The following is a 16,537-nucleotide window of genomic DNA, read 5'->3' as shown; positions in this document are numbered from 1 at the left end:
GACAGCATAACCTGAATGCTGATAATTCTATTGTAATTGGTGTTAGTTTAAGTGAACCATGCCTGGTCCTGATTTTGGTTAGTATAAAGTGTTCCATGTGCTTAGTCCCCTCTAAGAACAGGAAAATTAAACATAAATTTAAAATGATGTTATTTGGTTCTTGAACAAGTTATTGGCTTAAACAAGTAATTTGTCTTATAACAAAGTGGTAGAAACTATCTCATTTCCTTAAAAGTGTACTTTTCTGAATAGAAACTAAATAATACTGGAATACTGTTAAACTACTACTACTATAATAATAGTAATAATAATAAAAATAGTACTTAGTATATATTAGCTGAAATTCTCTAAAAAAAAAAGTACTAATTTTTTACCTTATCCTGAGTTTATCTACCTGCCTTTACCTGTAGGACCTTGGGTACTACAGTGTGATCAAAGTTAAAAGTTTATATAAGTACATTTTTTTATTGGTTCTAGGAATAGAATATGAATGTGTATGACCAATTCAAAATAGACTAATACCTTTTATTCATTTTGTTTTGTTTCTACCAGAGGGCAGATAAAACTTGCAGATTTTGGACTTGCTCGATTGTATAGCTCAGAAGAGAGGTAAGAGTACTTTCCAAAAAAAAAGTACTTTCAAATGAACATTACAAACTTTAGAGACCAGTTTGAGAAGCTACAGTAAGGATACCTTACTAATAGTTTTAATCTATTTTAAGAAAAGAGAAATTTACATTTCATGGTTAAATATAATGGATAATATAATTTTACACCATAATTTGGTTGACTATTTTAATTACAAAATTTTATACATTTATCTCAATTTTAAAATAATTGTGTTTTTAGCATTTAAAGGTAAACATATATATATTTTTTTAATGTGCTATTTTACACGTAGGAATTTTTCCGAAATTTATATTTCTAATGCTGATTGAGGCATTCAGGCATTTGTAATTTTTGTGCTTAGTGAAAACCTAGTATATGCTTTTTATATTGCATATTTAAATTTATATACTTTGTTTTATTATTTTGAACTTTCTTTTAAAAATTACATCTATAATTGGGTATGTTTAAGCTCCCTGGAACCTTTTATTGAAACGGCCTGGTAGGAAGTTCATTATATAAACTGTGTGTGGTGCTTCTCTGGCTAAAATGGGCATGCGTGTTTCACTTTGGTACTTTTGTGACTGGTGAGACTCAGATATGACTTGTCTTACTAGAACTAATATGGAATTTTAAAATATTTTTGTAAAATAGTGTATTTTACATAAACAAACTAAAGAATTAACTGAATTTAATAAATCTGCAGTTTAGCTCATTTCTTTCCTGTTAGATGACATTTTTCTTTATTTTTAGATACATATTTAATTCTGACACTCTTTATGTATGGCAGTTCTGTAATTTCTTTAGTGTAATCATATTTAGTATGATGAAATATTGGTTAATTGGAATTCTTAGAAATTGGTATTTACTTTCACTGAATCTGCCAGTTTCTGGTTTGAAAAAATACTCCTCTGTTTGAATTTTTTAGAATGAAAAATATCTGTTTATTTTTCAATCCTGCAGTGCCTGTAACATCATTTTGAAAATTATTTTCATTGTTTAGTTTTTAGAGATTTTTAAAAATGGTATGTTTTAGATTCATTTGAGTTCCATGAAAACCTTTCGAAACTGTGGTGTGGACGGGTTGTTATAGACATGCTTGCAGTCCCTTCTGCCTACTTTTTAGTCAGAGCATTTTTTCTTTTGTTTTATTCACTACAGTCTTCATTAATACTTTATTTAAAGCCAGTATTGTATAGTTGGCTTTTATTTCAGTTTTCAATTGTTCTAGAGCTTAAAAGTTATAACCATCATTTTGCATTTGAGAAATCTGAGACCCAGAAAGGGTTGAGTAACTTTAAAGATCAAAAAATATTTGCTAGCAGAGTCAAAAGTATATAGTTCAAGGTTTCCAACTGGCATTATTTTTTTTTTTCTGTCAAACAAAATAGTGCCTCCTGGTAGAAATTGAAGGAAAAAATGAATTGGTCCAAATGTGTACTTAATCCAACACTTCACTTGAAGGATATTTTTTGAATGATTGAATTTCAGTGTCTGTTCTCTAGTGGGAAATTCTGTTTCATAAGGATTCTCTCTGCTTACCTGGTTAATTGAGATTTCACTGTAATTAGGTCATCCTTCCATATTACAGTATGTGTTTATCATACTTAAATATAAATCCACTTTTTCTTGTTTTTATGTTAGATTTCAGTGTAGATGGAGAGAAACTAAATTACCATTTCTCATCTGATTCTTTTTATGTAGATATTTGTTCACATTGGAATAGATATGTTCTAGGAAAACTGATGGTATAGCCAAATTTTATGTCGAACCTTTTAAAATGAAATGTGGTATGTGCCATGAGTGAGGTATATTAGTGAGCTATAGTCCTCATTGCCCTGCTGAATTAATAAGGGAATTTTGATCTTAGAGAATTAGGAAATTTAAAATCCCACGAATGCATTTTTATGTTAAATATACTGAATTTTTTCTGCTTAATCAAATTTATAATATAAAATAGTGCATAATTTTATAAGTAAGTATCTTATCCATCAGGGGTTTATATACTCTTTTTTTTAATTTTTTTTAGAAAATTAACAGAATGACATTGATCAATAATAGTACATAGGTTTCAGTTAAACATTTCTATAGCATTTAAACTGTTGATTATACTGTATACCCATCACCCAAAGTCAAATCATTTTCTATCACCTCATATTTGTCCCTCTTTATAACCTTCCCCCCATACCCTTAATAGTCCCCCTCCCCCAATGCCCCTTCCCCTGGTAATCACTTCACTTCTGTCTATGTCCATGAGTCTCAGTATTATATCCCATCTATGTGTGAAATCATACAGTTCTTAGCTTTTTTTTCATTTACTTATTTCATTCAGTATAATGTTCTCAAGGTCCATCCATTTTGCTGTGAATGGCACTATGTCATCTTTTTTATGGCTGAGTAGTATTCCATTGTATATATGTACAACACTTTATCCAATCCTCTATCAAGGGACACTGGTTGTTTCCATATTTTGACCACTGTGAATAATGCTGCAATGAACATGGAGTGCATGTGTCTTTACATAACAATATTTTTTAGTTTTGGGGTAGATACATAGTAGAGGGATGGCTGGGTCATATGATAATTTTATTCTTAATTTTTTGAGGTACGACCATGCTGTCTTCCGTGATGGATGTACTAATTTGCAATCCACCAGCAGTGAATGAGGGTTTCTTTGCAGGGGTCTCAAACTCGCGGCCCGCCGAACAATTTTGTGCAGCCCGCAGACTAATCCACGACATTCAAAATATTTTGGATAAAATTAAGTAAGCCCGAGGATTAGTCTGCGGGCCGCACAAAATTGTTCGGCGGGCCGCGAGTTTGAGACCCCTGCTCTACAGCCTCTCCAACACTAGTTACTACTTGTCTTGATAATAGCCACTCTAACAGGTGTGAAGTGGTATCTCATTGTAGTTTTTATTTGCATTTCTTGAATAACTACTGAAGATGAGCATCTTTTCATATATTGGTTGGGCATTTATATGTCCTCTTGACAGAAGTGTCTTTTCAGGTCCTTTCCCCATTTTTAAGTTGAATTGTTTGTTTGTTGATGAGCTTTGTGAGTTCTTTATATATTTTGGATATTAACCTCTTATCGGAGCTATCATCTCCCATTTAGTGGGCTGCCTATCTGTTTTGTTGTCGGTTTCTTTTGCTGTGCAGAAGCTTTTTAGTTTGATATAGTCCCATTCATTTATTTTTGCCTTTACTCCCCTTTCCTTTGAGGTCAAATTTATAAATTGTTCTCTCCAGCCAAGGTCCATGAATTTAGTACCTGTTTTCTTCTATGTAATTTATTGTTTCAGATTTTATAGTTAGGTCTTTGATCCATTTTGAATTAATTTTTGTTCAGGGGAACAAACTGTTGTCAAGTTTTATTCTTTTGCATATGGCTTTCCAATTTTTCCAGCACCATTTATTGAAGAGGCTTTCTTTATTTCGTTGTGTTTTTCAACTCCATTGTCAAAGATGATTTGTCCATATATATATGTGATTTTATTTCTGGGCTCTCAATTCTCTTCTATTGGTCTATATGTCTGTTTTTCTGCCAATACCATGTTGTTTTGATTATCGTGGCTCTATAGTATAATTTGAAGTCAGATAGTGTAATACCTCTGGCTTCATTATTTTTCCTCAGGATTGCTTTGGCTCTTTTGGGGTTTTTTATGGTTCTATTCAAACCTGGTAATTTTTTGTTCTATTTCTTTAAAAACTGACATTGGAATTTTGATGGGGATTGCATTAAATTTGTATATTGCTTTGGGTAATATAGCCATTTTAACTATGTTGATTCTTCCAGTCCATGAACATGGAATATTTATTCATTCATTGTATCTTTTTCAATTTCTTTCAGTAGTATTTTGTAGTTTTTAGTATATAGGTCCTTCACAGCCTTTGTTAAGTTTATACATACGTATATTATTTATTTTTGTTTCAGTTGTAGAAAGAATGGTTTTTTTGAGTTCATTTTCCAAAGTTTCATCATTAGCGTGTAGAAAAGCAATAGATTTTTGTATTTTGTGACTTGACTGTATTGGATTTATTATTTCTAATAGTTTTTTGGTAGAGTCTTTGGAGTTTTCTGTATACGGGATTATGTCATCTGCAAAAAGTGATACCTTTACTTCTTCTTTCCCAATATGGATGCCTTTTATTTCTTTCTCTTGCCTGATTGCTCTGGCTAAAACTTCCAGAAATATGTTGAATAAGAGCAGAAGGAGTGGGCAGCCTTGTCTTGTTCCTTATTTTAGAGGAAAAGCTTTCATTTTTTTCACCATTCAGTATGATATTAGCTGATGGTCTGTCATAATATGGCCTTTATTATGTTGAGTTACCTTTCTCTTCTGATTTTATTGAGTATTTTAAACAAAACGGGATGTTGTATCTTATCAAATGCCTTTTCTGTATCTGTTGATAGGATCATATGATTTTTGTTCTTTGTTGATGTGGTATTTACGTTGATTGATTTCCATATGTTGAACCATCCTTGTGCTTCTGAAATGAATCCCTCTTGATTGTGATGGGTTTTTTTAAAATTTTTATTTATTCATTTTAGAGAGGAGAAAGAATGAGAGAGAGAGAGAGAGAGAGAAAGGGGGGAGGAGCAGGAAGCATCAACTCCCATATGTGACTTGACCAGACAAGTGCAGGGTTTCGAACCAGTGACCTCAGTGTTCCAGGTCAATGCTTTATCCACTGCGCCACCACAGGTCAGGCCATGATGTATTATTTTTTAATGTCTTTTTATTTATTTATTTATTTTTAATTTTTTTAAATTAAATTTAATGCAGTGACATTGATAAATCAGGGTACATATGTTGAGAGAAAATATCTCTAGATTATTTTGACATTTGATTGTGCTGTATACCCCTCCCCCAAAGTTAAATTGTCTTCTGTCACCTTCTATCTGGTTTTCTTTGTGCCCCTCCCCTCCCCTAACCCCTCTCTCCTTCTTCACTCCATCCCCCCTCCCCCAACCCCCCGCCCCTGTTGCCATCACATTCTTGTTCATGTCTCTGAGTCTCATTTTTATGTCCCTTCTATGTATGGATTCATCTTAGTTTTTTTTCTGATTTACTTATTTCACTCTGTATAATGTTATCAAGGTCCATCCATGTTATTATAAATGATCCGATGTCATCATTTCTTATGGCTGAGTAGTATTCAATAGTATATATGTACCAAAGCTTTTTAATCGACTCGTCCTCTGACGGACACTTGGGCTGTTTGCAGATCTTCGCTATTGTGAACAATGCTGCCACAAACATGCGGGTGCATTTCTCCTTTTCGAGCCATTCTATGGTGTCCTTGGGGTATATTCCTAAAAGTGGGATAGCTGGGTCAAAAGGCAGTTCGATTTTCAGTTTTTTGAGGAATCTCCATACTGTTTTCCACAGTGGCTGCACCAGTCTGCATTCCCACCAGCAGTGCAGGAGGGTTCCCTTTTCTCCACATCCTCACCACCACTTATTCTGTGTTGTTTTGTTGATAAGGGCCATTCTGACTGGTGTGAGGTGATATCTCATTGTGGTTTTAATTTGCATTTCTCTAATGATTAGTGATGTTGAGCATTTTTTCATATGCCTATTGGCCATCTGTATGTCCTCTTTGGAGAAGTATCTATTCATTTCTTTTGCCCATTTTTGGATTGGGTTGTTTGTCTTCTTGGTGTTGAGTTTTACAAGTTCTTTATAAATTTTGGTTATTAACCCCTTATCAGACGTATAGTCAAATATGTTCTCCCATGGTGTAGTTTGTCTTTTTATTCTGTTCTTGTTGTCTTTAGCTGTGCAAAAGCTTTTTGGTTTGATATAGTCCCATTTGTTTATCCTGTCTTTTATTTCACTTCCCCGTGGAGATAAATCAGCAAATATATTGCTCTGAGAGATGTCCGAGAGCTTACTGCCTATGTTTTCTTCTAAGATGCTTATGGTTTCACAGCCTACATTCAAGTCTTTTATCCATTTTGAGTTTATTTTTGTGAGTGGTGTAAGTTGGTGGTCTAGTTTCATTTTTTTGCAGGTAGCTGTCCAATTTTCCCAACACCATTTGTTAAAGAGGCTGTCTTTACTCCATTGTATTTCCTTACCTCCTTTGTCTAATATCAGTTGTCCATAGAACTGTGGGTTTATTTCTGGGTTCTCTGTTCTGTTCCATTGATCTATATGCCTGTTCTTATGCCAGTACCAGGCTGTTTTGAGTACAACGGCCTTGTAGTATAACTTGATATCAGGAAGTGTGATACCTCCCACTTTATTCTTCTTTTTTAAGATTGCTGAGGCTATTCGTGTCCTCTTTTGGTTCCATATAAATTTTTGGAATATGTGTTCTATATCTTTGAAGTATGTCATTGGTATTTTAATTGGTATTGCATTGAATTTATAGATTGCTTTGGGTAATATAGACATTTTAATGATGTTTATTCTTCCTAACCATGAGCACGGTATATGCTTCCACTTGTTTGTATCTTCCTTGATTTCTTTTATCAATGTTTTGTAATTTTCCAAGCATAAGTCTTTAGTCTCCTTGGTTAAGTTTACTCCTAGGTACTTTATTTTTTTGGTTGTAATTGTGAAGGGGATTGTTTCCTTAATTTCTCTTTCTGACTGTTCATTGTTGGTGTATAAAAATGCTTCTGATTTCTGAGTATTGATTTTATATCCTGCCACTTTGCTGAATTTATTTATCAGGTCCAGTAGTTTTTTGACTGAGACTTTAGGGTTTTCTATATACAATATCATATCATCTGCAAATAATGATAGCTTTAGTTCTTCTTTTCCAACTTGAATGCCTTTTATTTCTTCTTCTTTTCTGATTGCTGTGGCTAGCACTTCCGGGACTATGTTAAATAAGAGTGGTGAAAGGGGGCACCCCTGCCTTGTTCCTGATCTTAAGGGTATTGCTTTTAATTTTTTCCCATTGAGTATGATGTTGGCTGTGGGTTTCTCATAGATGGCTTTTATCATGTTGAGGTATGTTCCCTGTATTTCCACTTTGCTGAGACTTTTGATCATGAATGGGTGCTGGATTTTATCAAATGCTTTTTCTGCATCTATTGAAATTATCATATGGTTTTTCTCCTTTTTTTTGTTTATGTGATGAATCACATTGATTGATTTACGAATATTGTACCAGCCTTGCCTCCCCAGAATAAATCCCACTGGATCATGGTGTATGATTTTTTCCATATATTGTTGGATCCGGTTTGCTAATATTTTGTTGAGGATTTTAGCATCTATATTCATCAGAGATATTGGCCTATAATTTTCTTTCTTTGTGTTGTCTGCCTGGTTTTGGAATCAGAATTATGCTCACCTCATAAAAGGAGTTTGGAAGTCTTCCTTCCTCTTGAATTTTTTAAAATAGCTTGAGAAGGATAGGAGTTAGCTCTTCTTTGAATATTTGGTAGAGTTCCGTTGTGAAGCCATCGGGCCCCGGACGTTTCTTTGTTGGGCGTTTTTTGATAACTGTTTCGATCTCATTTGTTGTAATCGGTCTGTTTAGGTTTTCTGATTCTTCCAGATTGATTTTTGGAAGATTGTATGTTTCAAGGAATTTGTCCATTTCATCTAGGTTGTCTAGTTTTTTGGCATACAGTTCTTCATAGTATTTTCTTACAATATTTTGTATTTCTGTTGTGTCAGCTGTTATTTCTCTTCTCTCATTTCTAATTTTATTTATTTGAGTCCTCTCTCTCTTTTTCTTGGTGAGTCTACTTAAAGGTTCATCAATCTTGTTTACCTTTTCAAAGAACCAGCTCCTAGTTTCATTGATCCTCTGTATTGTTTCTTTAGCCTCTATGTCATTTATTTCTGCTCCGATCATTATTTCCTTCCTTCTACTACTTTTGGGCTTTACTTGCTGTTCTTTTTCTGATTCTTTTAGATGCAGAGTTAAGTTGTTTATTTGAGCTTTTTTTAGCTTCTGAAAGTGTGCCTGTAGTGCTATGAACTTCCCTGTCAGCACTGCTTTCGCTGTGTCCCATAAATTTTGAGTTGTTGTATGCTCATTGTCATTCGTTTCTAGGAATTTTTTTATTTCTTCTTTGATCTCATTCTTAATCCATTCATTATTTAACACCCTGCTATTTAGTTTCCATGTGTTTGAGAATTTTTGAGCTTTTCTGCTGTGATTCATTTCTAGTTTCATGCCGTTGTGATCGGAGAAAGTGCTTGATATGATTTCAGTCTTCTTAAATTTGTTGAGAGCACTTTTGTGCCCTAACATGTGGTCTATCCTAGAGAATGTACCATGAGCACTTGAAAAGAATGTATATTCTGCTGCTTTAGGGTGAAAGGTTCTGAAGATATCTATTAAATCGAGTTGATCTAGTGTTTCCAATAAGTCTGCTGTTTCTTTGTTAATTTTCTTTCTTGAGGATCTATCTAGTGATGTTAGTGGGGTATTGAAATCCCCTACTATTATAGTATTGCTGTTGATCTCGCCCTTTAAATTCATCAAAGTCTGTTTTATATATTTGGGTGCTCCTATATTAGGTGCATAGATATTTATAATAGTTATATCTTCCTGTTGGATTACTCCCTTTATCATTATGTAGTGGCCTTCTTTATCTCTTACTATATCCTTTGTTTTAAAGTCCAATTTGTCTGATATAAGTATTGCTACCCCAGCTTTTTTTTTCATTTCCGTTTGCATGAAATGTTTTTTTCCATCCTTTTACCTTCAATCTATGTGTGTCTTTTGTTCTAAGGTGTGTCTCTTGTAGACAACATATGTATGGGTCCTGTTTTCTTATCCACACAGCTATCCTGTGTCTTTTGATTGGATCATTTAATCCATTTACATTTAAGGTTATTATTGATATGTAATTGTTTATTGCCATTTTCTTCTTTAAAGGTGTATTCCTTTTTTTGCTATATTCTTTTCCCACTTTGATCTGTTTACAACAGGCCCCTTAACATTTCCTGCAGCATTGGTTTGGTTGTAATGAATTCCTTGAGTTGTTTTTTGTCTGGGAAGCTTTTTATTTCTCCTTCAATTTTAAACGATAGCCTTGCTGGATAAAATAGTCTTGGTTGTAGGTTCTTGTTCTGCATTACTTTGAATATTTCTTGCCATTCCCTTCTGGCCTCAAGTGTTTCTGTTGAGAAGTCGGATGTCATCCTTATGGGGGCTCCTTTGTAGGTGATAACTTTTTTTTCTCTTGCAGCTTTTAATATTTTCTCTTTATCGCTTAGCTTTGGTATTTTAATTATGATGTGTCTTGGTGTAGGTTTCTTTGGGTTTCTCTTTAATGGAGTCCTCTGCGCTTCTTGGACTTGTGAGAGTTTCTCTTGCATTAATTTAGGGAAATTTTCAGCTATGATATGATTGAACAACATCTCTATTCCTTGTTTCTTTTCTTCTTCTTCAGGAACCCCTATGATGCGGATGTTATTTCTCTTCATGTTGTCACAGAGCTCTCTAAGAGTTTCCTCTAACTTTTTGAGTCTCTTTTCTCTTTTCTTCTCTGCTTTCATGCCTTCATTCCAGTTGTCCTCTAACTCGCTGATTCGATCCTTTGCTCTATCTATCCTGTTTTTAATTTCTTCCATTGTGGTCTTTATTTCTGATATTGTGTTTGTCATCTCCGACTGGTTCTTTTTTATACTTGCTATTTCTTTATTTAGGTTTTCAAACTGCCCCTCCATTGTTGTTCTAAGATCCCTAAGCATCCTTACAGTCATTATTTTGAACTCCACATCTGGAAGTTTGATTATTTCCATATCACTCAGCTCATCTCTCAAAGGTGTCTCTTGTGGTTTCATTTGGGTTGCACTCCTTTGTCTTCTCATAATGGTGTTTTATTTATAGAGTTGGTTGAGTCTAGGCTTGGTGTTGTCTGCCTCCAGTTTTCAGTTGTGTTATTTCTAGGTCTTCTTGGGTTGGTATCAGCTATTATTTGTAATCCACTTTCAGATTTGGGCAGCTTTGAAGTCTTGATTTGTTTGTTTTCTTAACAGGTGATAGTCTTGTTAACTGATCTCAGCAGGGGGCTTCCTTGAAACTGTAACCAGGAATGCTGTGGGTGTAACCTGAGACGCTGAAGGTCTCTTCCACCAACTAATCTCACTGGGGGCAGGGTTTTTTCTCAGCTTCAGTAGGGGGAGGTGTATCTCAGATCTCCATGGAGACCTGAGTTACTGCCCCTCCTCCCCACTTCTTGTTTTCAGCTGTGTCTTGTTGCGCTGATTGGAGCTGGTTAGATGTCCGGAGATCTCTGATCCGGAAGCACTTCAGCTCTGTTTTGTGAAAGGTTCAGTCCCTCCCCCAGCTATGGCCGCCTCCAGCACGAATGAGTCAGCTTTTTTATTTTGTTTCTTGCATACCTTAGCCCCTCACAGTTTGTCCCTCTCCCTGTCCTTTCCACTTGGGAGATAAGCTGGTCTTTTCAACCCACCTTGCTCCCTGGTCGTCAGGTAAGTGGCTGTGAGCAGTAGTTTCTGCTCTTTTTCCTCTGTGAAATCCTCTCTGGGCTCTCAGCCTCACCCCCCCCCCCCTTCCGTTCCTGTAAGCAGAGGAGATTCAGGCACTCCTTACCAGGATTATTGTGGCTTCCTCTTTGCTCCTAGGTTTTTGAGAGCTGTTCTTGCAGTTCTGTGTTGGTTTTTCATGCTGATTTTTCCTAAATTGATTTGTATTTCAGTTTGGTGTTGAGAGCTGGGCGTCTGTGCGTCCGCCTACTCTGCTGCCATCTTCCATCCCTTTAATGTCTTTTTAAAAATTCAATTTGCTAGTATTTTGTTTAGGATTTTTGCATCTGTATTCATTAGAGATATCGGTCTGACATTTTCTTTTTGTGTGTTGCCCGTGCCAGGTTTTGGTATGAGGGTTATGTTGGCTTTTTAAGATGTGTTAGGGAGTATTGCTTTTATTTTCTGGAAGACTTTGGAATGATAGGTACCAAATCTTTGAATGTTTGGTAGAATTTAGTAGTGTAGGCATCTGGTCTTGGACTTGATTTTGGGAGGTTTTTGATAGTTGTTTCTATTTCCTCTCTGCATACAGGTCTGTTTAGGCTTTCCACTTCTTTGTGACTCAGTCTAGATTGTATAGTACTAGGAATTGATCCATTTCCACTACATTGTTGAATTTGGTGGCATATAATCTTCCAGAGTATTCTAATATGATCCTTTGTATATCTATGAGGTCGGTGGTAATTTCTCCACTTTCATTTCGGATTTTGTTTATGAGAGACTTTCCTCTTTTTTCCTTGTGAGTCTAGCCAGATGTTTGTCAATTTTATTGATCTTTTGAATGAACCAGCTCTTTGTTGTATTAATTTTTCCATAGTTGTTTTTTTCTCTGTTTCATTTAGTGCTGCTCTCATTTTTACTATTTCCTTTCTTCTGCTGACTTTGGGTTGCCTTTGTTCTTTTTTTTCTAGTTCCTTAAGATATGATGTTAGGTGTGGTTTACTTGAGATCTCTCTTGTTTCTTGATATAATCCTGTAATGATATAAACTTTCCTCTTTTTACTGCTTTTGCTGCATTGCAGAAATTGTGATATGTTGTGTTGTCATTTTCATTTGCATATATCTTTTGATCTGTTTTTATTTCTTCTTTGACCCAGTCATTTTCAGAAGTATGTTGTCTAATTTCCACAGTTTTATGATTTTTGTTTTGTTTTGTTTTTTGTGACAGAGACAGATAGGGACAGACAGACAGAAAGGGAGAAAGATGAGAAGCATCAATTCTTCGTTATGGCATCTTAGTTTCTCATTGATTGTTTTCTCATGTGTGCCTTGACCGAGGGGATATAGCAGACCGAGTGACCCCTTGCTCAAGCCAGTGACCTTGGGGTTTTGAACCTGGGTCCTCCATGTCCCAGTCCAACACTGTATCCACTGTGCCAAAGACTTAGGGTCAGAAATATGCTTGGTATAATTTCATTCTTTCTGAATTTGTTGATATTAGTTTTGTGACCCAGCATATGGTCTATATTTTTGAATGTTCTTTGCACACAAGAGAAAAATGTACAATCTGATATTTTGGGATGAAATGTTCTGTAAATGTCTATTATGTCCATTTTACTCAGTATGTCATTTAAAGCCAATATTTCTTTGTTGATTTTCTGTTTGGATGATCTGTTTAAATCCATCAATGTTGTGTTGAAATCTCCAAGTATGATTATGTTTTTGTCTGATTCTATTTCTAGATCAGTTAGTAGATGTCTTATATATAATATATTGGTGCTCCCTGGTTTGGTGCATATATATTCAGAAGTGTTATGTCTTTTTGATACAATGTCCCCTTTATCGTTGTGAAAAGTGCATCATTGTCTCTGGTTACCTTTGTTTTGAAATCAGCATTATCAGATATCAATATGACTACACCTGCTTTTCTTTGGCTATTATTTGCTTGGAGAATCATTTTCCAACCTTTCACTTTGAATCTACTTTTGTCCTTGAAGCTTATATGTGTTTCTTGAAGGCAGCATATGGTTGGGTTTTGCTTTTTGATCCAGTCTGCTACTCTGTGCCTCTTTATTGGTGAGTTCAGTCCACTTAAAGTTAGGGAAATTATTGACACTTGAGGATTTTGTATATCCATTTTAGGTTTTTTTTCCTGGTAGCTCTGTGTCATGTTTGGTTCTTTTTCTTTTTCTGTCAGTTGTTTTTGTTGGATGGTATTCCATCTTTTTCCCTCTGTGTCTTCTATTTTAAGCCATATGTTTCAGTAGTAGCTTTTTTGTGGGCGATTTCCATTAGCTTATTAAGAGAAAAATGTTCATATGTACAAGAGTCCTTTGTCTTACACGTGCTTCTGCACTGCATCCTCCTTTGCTACTGCGGCTCTTTATCCTCTCCCCTTGTATGTTATTGTTACCTTGTTTTTATTGTGACTTTGGAGCTTTTACCTCTAATTTTGATTTATTTTGTTTTGTGTTTGTGTGTGGGTGTGTGTGACAGAGAGAGGAACAAATAGGGACATACAGGAAGGGAGAGAGATGAGAAGCATCAATTCTTCATTGCGGCTCTTTAGTCTCCTTAGTTGTTCATTGATTGCTTTCTCATATGTGCCTTGACTGGCAGGCTCCAGAAACATGAGTGACCCCCTTTGCTCCTGCCAGCAACCTTAGGATCAAGCCAGCAACTTGGGCTTCAAGCCAGCAACCTTTGGGTTCAAGTCAGTGACCATGGGGTCATGTGTATAATACCACACTCAAGCCAGCAACCCCGTGCTCAAGCTGGTGACCTTGAGGTTTTGAACCTGGGTCCTCCGAGTCCCAGTCTGACACCCTATCCACTGCACCACTGCCTGGTCAGGCACGTCTCTGTCTTGTGTAGTGATGGTATTCAATTTCTTCTTCCTTGATGCCATTTGAAAGTGGTATGGTTAAGAACCCTAACTTAAAAACAACTAAAAAAATGAAAAATTAAAATAAAAAATGCAATAGAAATGTAAAAATTTTAAAAATTACGACAAGTATAGAAGAAAAACCAGAGGAAAAAAGATTGAAAGCAAAGAAATAAAAAACAAAACACCTGCAAAAAATAAGAATAAAAACATAAAAAGTAAAGAAAATAAAATTCAAATGAAAAATTGTAAAAAAGGAATAAGAAAAATAGGAAAAATAAATCTGTTTTGAGGTTTTTTTAAAGTAAATATCACTGTATTACAAGTTTTAGCTCTGTGAAGTTCCTGGGCTGACCTCCCTGGAGATGTTGCTGTGGCAGCAATGTAGGTGGGGCTACAGTCTCATCGGTGGGTGGTGCGTGTTATGAGGGCTTTATGTCTTTGGCTTTACCGCTTTTCGACTCTAGCAATGGTGGTCTCAAGCTTTGGGGCACTCTTGCCCACATCTCAATAGACCTGGGGACCAGATGTGGTGCACCTCTGTTCTTCAGGGGAGAGAATGGCTCTGGGGAAGTTAGCTGTGGGGTTTTTCTCCCACTCTTGTTACTGTGAGGTGAGGGAAGTAGTATCTGGTGGGCTGGGGGCTGCACTTTATCTTGCTCTGTCTCTTCCGAGTGCAGGCTGCAGGCCGACCATGGGAACACTAGCCATGACTTCATACTCTGGTCACTTTGATTTATCTTCCCCTCTTCCCCTCTATCTGACTGCTTTTCCTGGCAGAAGGAGACCCAGTCACTCTGAATTTCCCTCTTAGAATCCCTCAGACAAAATCCAGAGAGCCCAAGCATCCCTCCACCCCAAAGTCCAGTAGAGAAAAAAAACCAAACCGGTCACTCTGAGTTTGTCTCTCTCTCCAGAGTCTACCGCAAATGCATTTTATCTTCTGTCCCCTTTTCAAACTGTCCCACTTTTTAGTACATTTGGGTGCATGGTGTACCTGTGAGCCCAGTAGGGGTTTCTTCGCTGGGATTTCTTTGCTGGGGTTATAGCTATTCAATTTGTTGAACTTTCAAGGGGACAGAAAGGAGTATCTTTCATGCTGCTATTACTCTTGACGCCAGGGTCTATATACTCTTTTAAAGCTTTTTATTAATCCTTTTAAGGCTTTTTTCAGAATCAGATCATTTCAATTTCTTTAAAACCAGTTAGAGAAGTTAGCTTGTTCTGATGGAATGACTTTAAAATATATATATTGTTTGAGTAAATTTTAATAGCATAACTTATTTCTAGTGTACCTGCTTTTAACAGAACAGATTTCTATGTTGTCCAGGTCTTCTAGGTATTTTTTGAAGTAAACATACAGCAGATGAGCTTTCGTTCATATTTCTTTGTTTTTATATGCCGTTTACATCAGTTAGGTATTTGTTATCCAAATGTTGTCACTTTGAAATATTTTTCTAAGTAATTAGCTATAGACAGAATAACTAAAGTATTTAAGAAATTATTACAGGGTTTATTTGTTTAAAAATAGAATAGAAAAAAAATAGAATAGATTTTAGCTTACCATTCTGATAGAATTAACCACATCTCTCACTCATTTGATTTTGGAAAAAAAATTTTTTTAAGGTTTTATTTATTGATTTTTTAGAGAGAGAAAGGTGTGGGGTGGAGGAGTGGGAAGCATCAGCTCCTAGTAGTTGCTTCTCTGCTTCCTGTATGTGCCTTGACTTGGCAAGCCTGGGGTTTTGAACCAACGACTTCAGCATTCCAGGTTGATGCTTTATCCACTGCACCATCACAGGTCAGGTGGATATCATTTTTGAATTTGTGGAAAACTGAAAGGAGTTACAGCTAGTATGGAGGAATTGAACATTGAAGGGCGTGACCAGGATGGATATCCTCTGTCATGTGTACTACTACAACATAAGAAAGTAAGAACTGCTGGGTTGAACATCAGTATTCATACTTTGTCTCATTTGTCTTCAGTATAGAGTTTGTGAACAGAGGTTTTTTTGTCTTATTTCATCATTTGATTCTTTTTTTCAGTAGCTATTTTCAGTCCAGCTTTTTCTCAGACTTCAGCCACAGTAAAACCCTCGTTGGAGTTTTTATTTTACAAGTTGCTCCAGTGCTTTTCAAATGACAGAGTATAGTTTTTTCTTTATGTGATTGTTCCATTTGAAAAAGTAGTGCTTTCCATATAAGTTGAAATTAATTTCATTTTCTAGACAAGAAACTTAGCAATTTACTTTTTTAATCCAATGAATATAAAACCTTTAGGCGTAAATGGGGAAACTTTTGGCTCTAGTTATGGCATTGCTTTTTAACTAATTGTGGATTATTAGGCAAGTCAATCTCTCTAGACCTCATTATTCTCAAATTTAATTTTAAGATCTAAAATCCATTTTTATAAGGTATTGAAAAACATTTCATGGTTCTAAAAATTAACATCAAAATGTCTTTAAAACATTTTGGAAGGCAATATCGCCATCTAGTGTCTTTTCATAAAATTGCCTTTAAAAATAAAACTAAATTTCCTCAATGCTCTGTATATAGGTGTAAATGGGGGAGGGAGAGAAGAATTGCCTCCGTTACTTTTCAGAGAATTAGATGAGATTATATTCATGATAAA

At 35.5% G+C, this 16,537-nt stretch overlaps 2 protein-coding genes across 2 annotated transcripts in view; one reads left to right on the top strand and one right to left on the bottom strand.

Moving 5' to 3' along the window:
- The window catches only part of MPLKIP (M-phase specific PLK1 interacting protein), a 146,133-nt gene that overhangs the window by 30,575 nt on the left and 99,021 nt on the right, over nucleotides 1–16,537 (bottom strand). The gene's annotated exons all lie outside the window — the stretch shown is intronic.
- Nucleotides 1–16,537, top strand: part of CDK13 (cyclin dependent kinase 13) — a 128,996-nt gene that overhangs the window by 73,804 nt on the left and 38,655 nt on the right. The window contains exon 7 of the mRNA XM_066272102.1: nucleotides 553–609. Coding sequence (XP_066128199.1) covers nucleotides 553–609 — 57 coding nt within the window. The remainder of the gene's footprint in view (nucleotides 1–552; nucleotides 610–16,537) is intronic.

The sequence above is a fragment of the Saccopteryx bilineata genome, chromosome 4 (assembly GCF_036850765.1).
Source record: "Saccopteryx bilineata isolate mSacBil1 chromosome 4, mSacBil1_pri_phased_curated, whole genome shotgun sequence".
Lineage (NCBI taxonomy): Eukaryota > Metazoa > Chordata > Mammalia > Chiroptera > Emballonuridae > Saccopteryx > Saccopteryx bilineata.
Note: the sequence above shows the minus strand (reverse complement) of the source record. Positions and strands in the feature narration are given on the sequence as shown.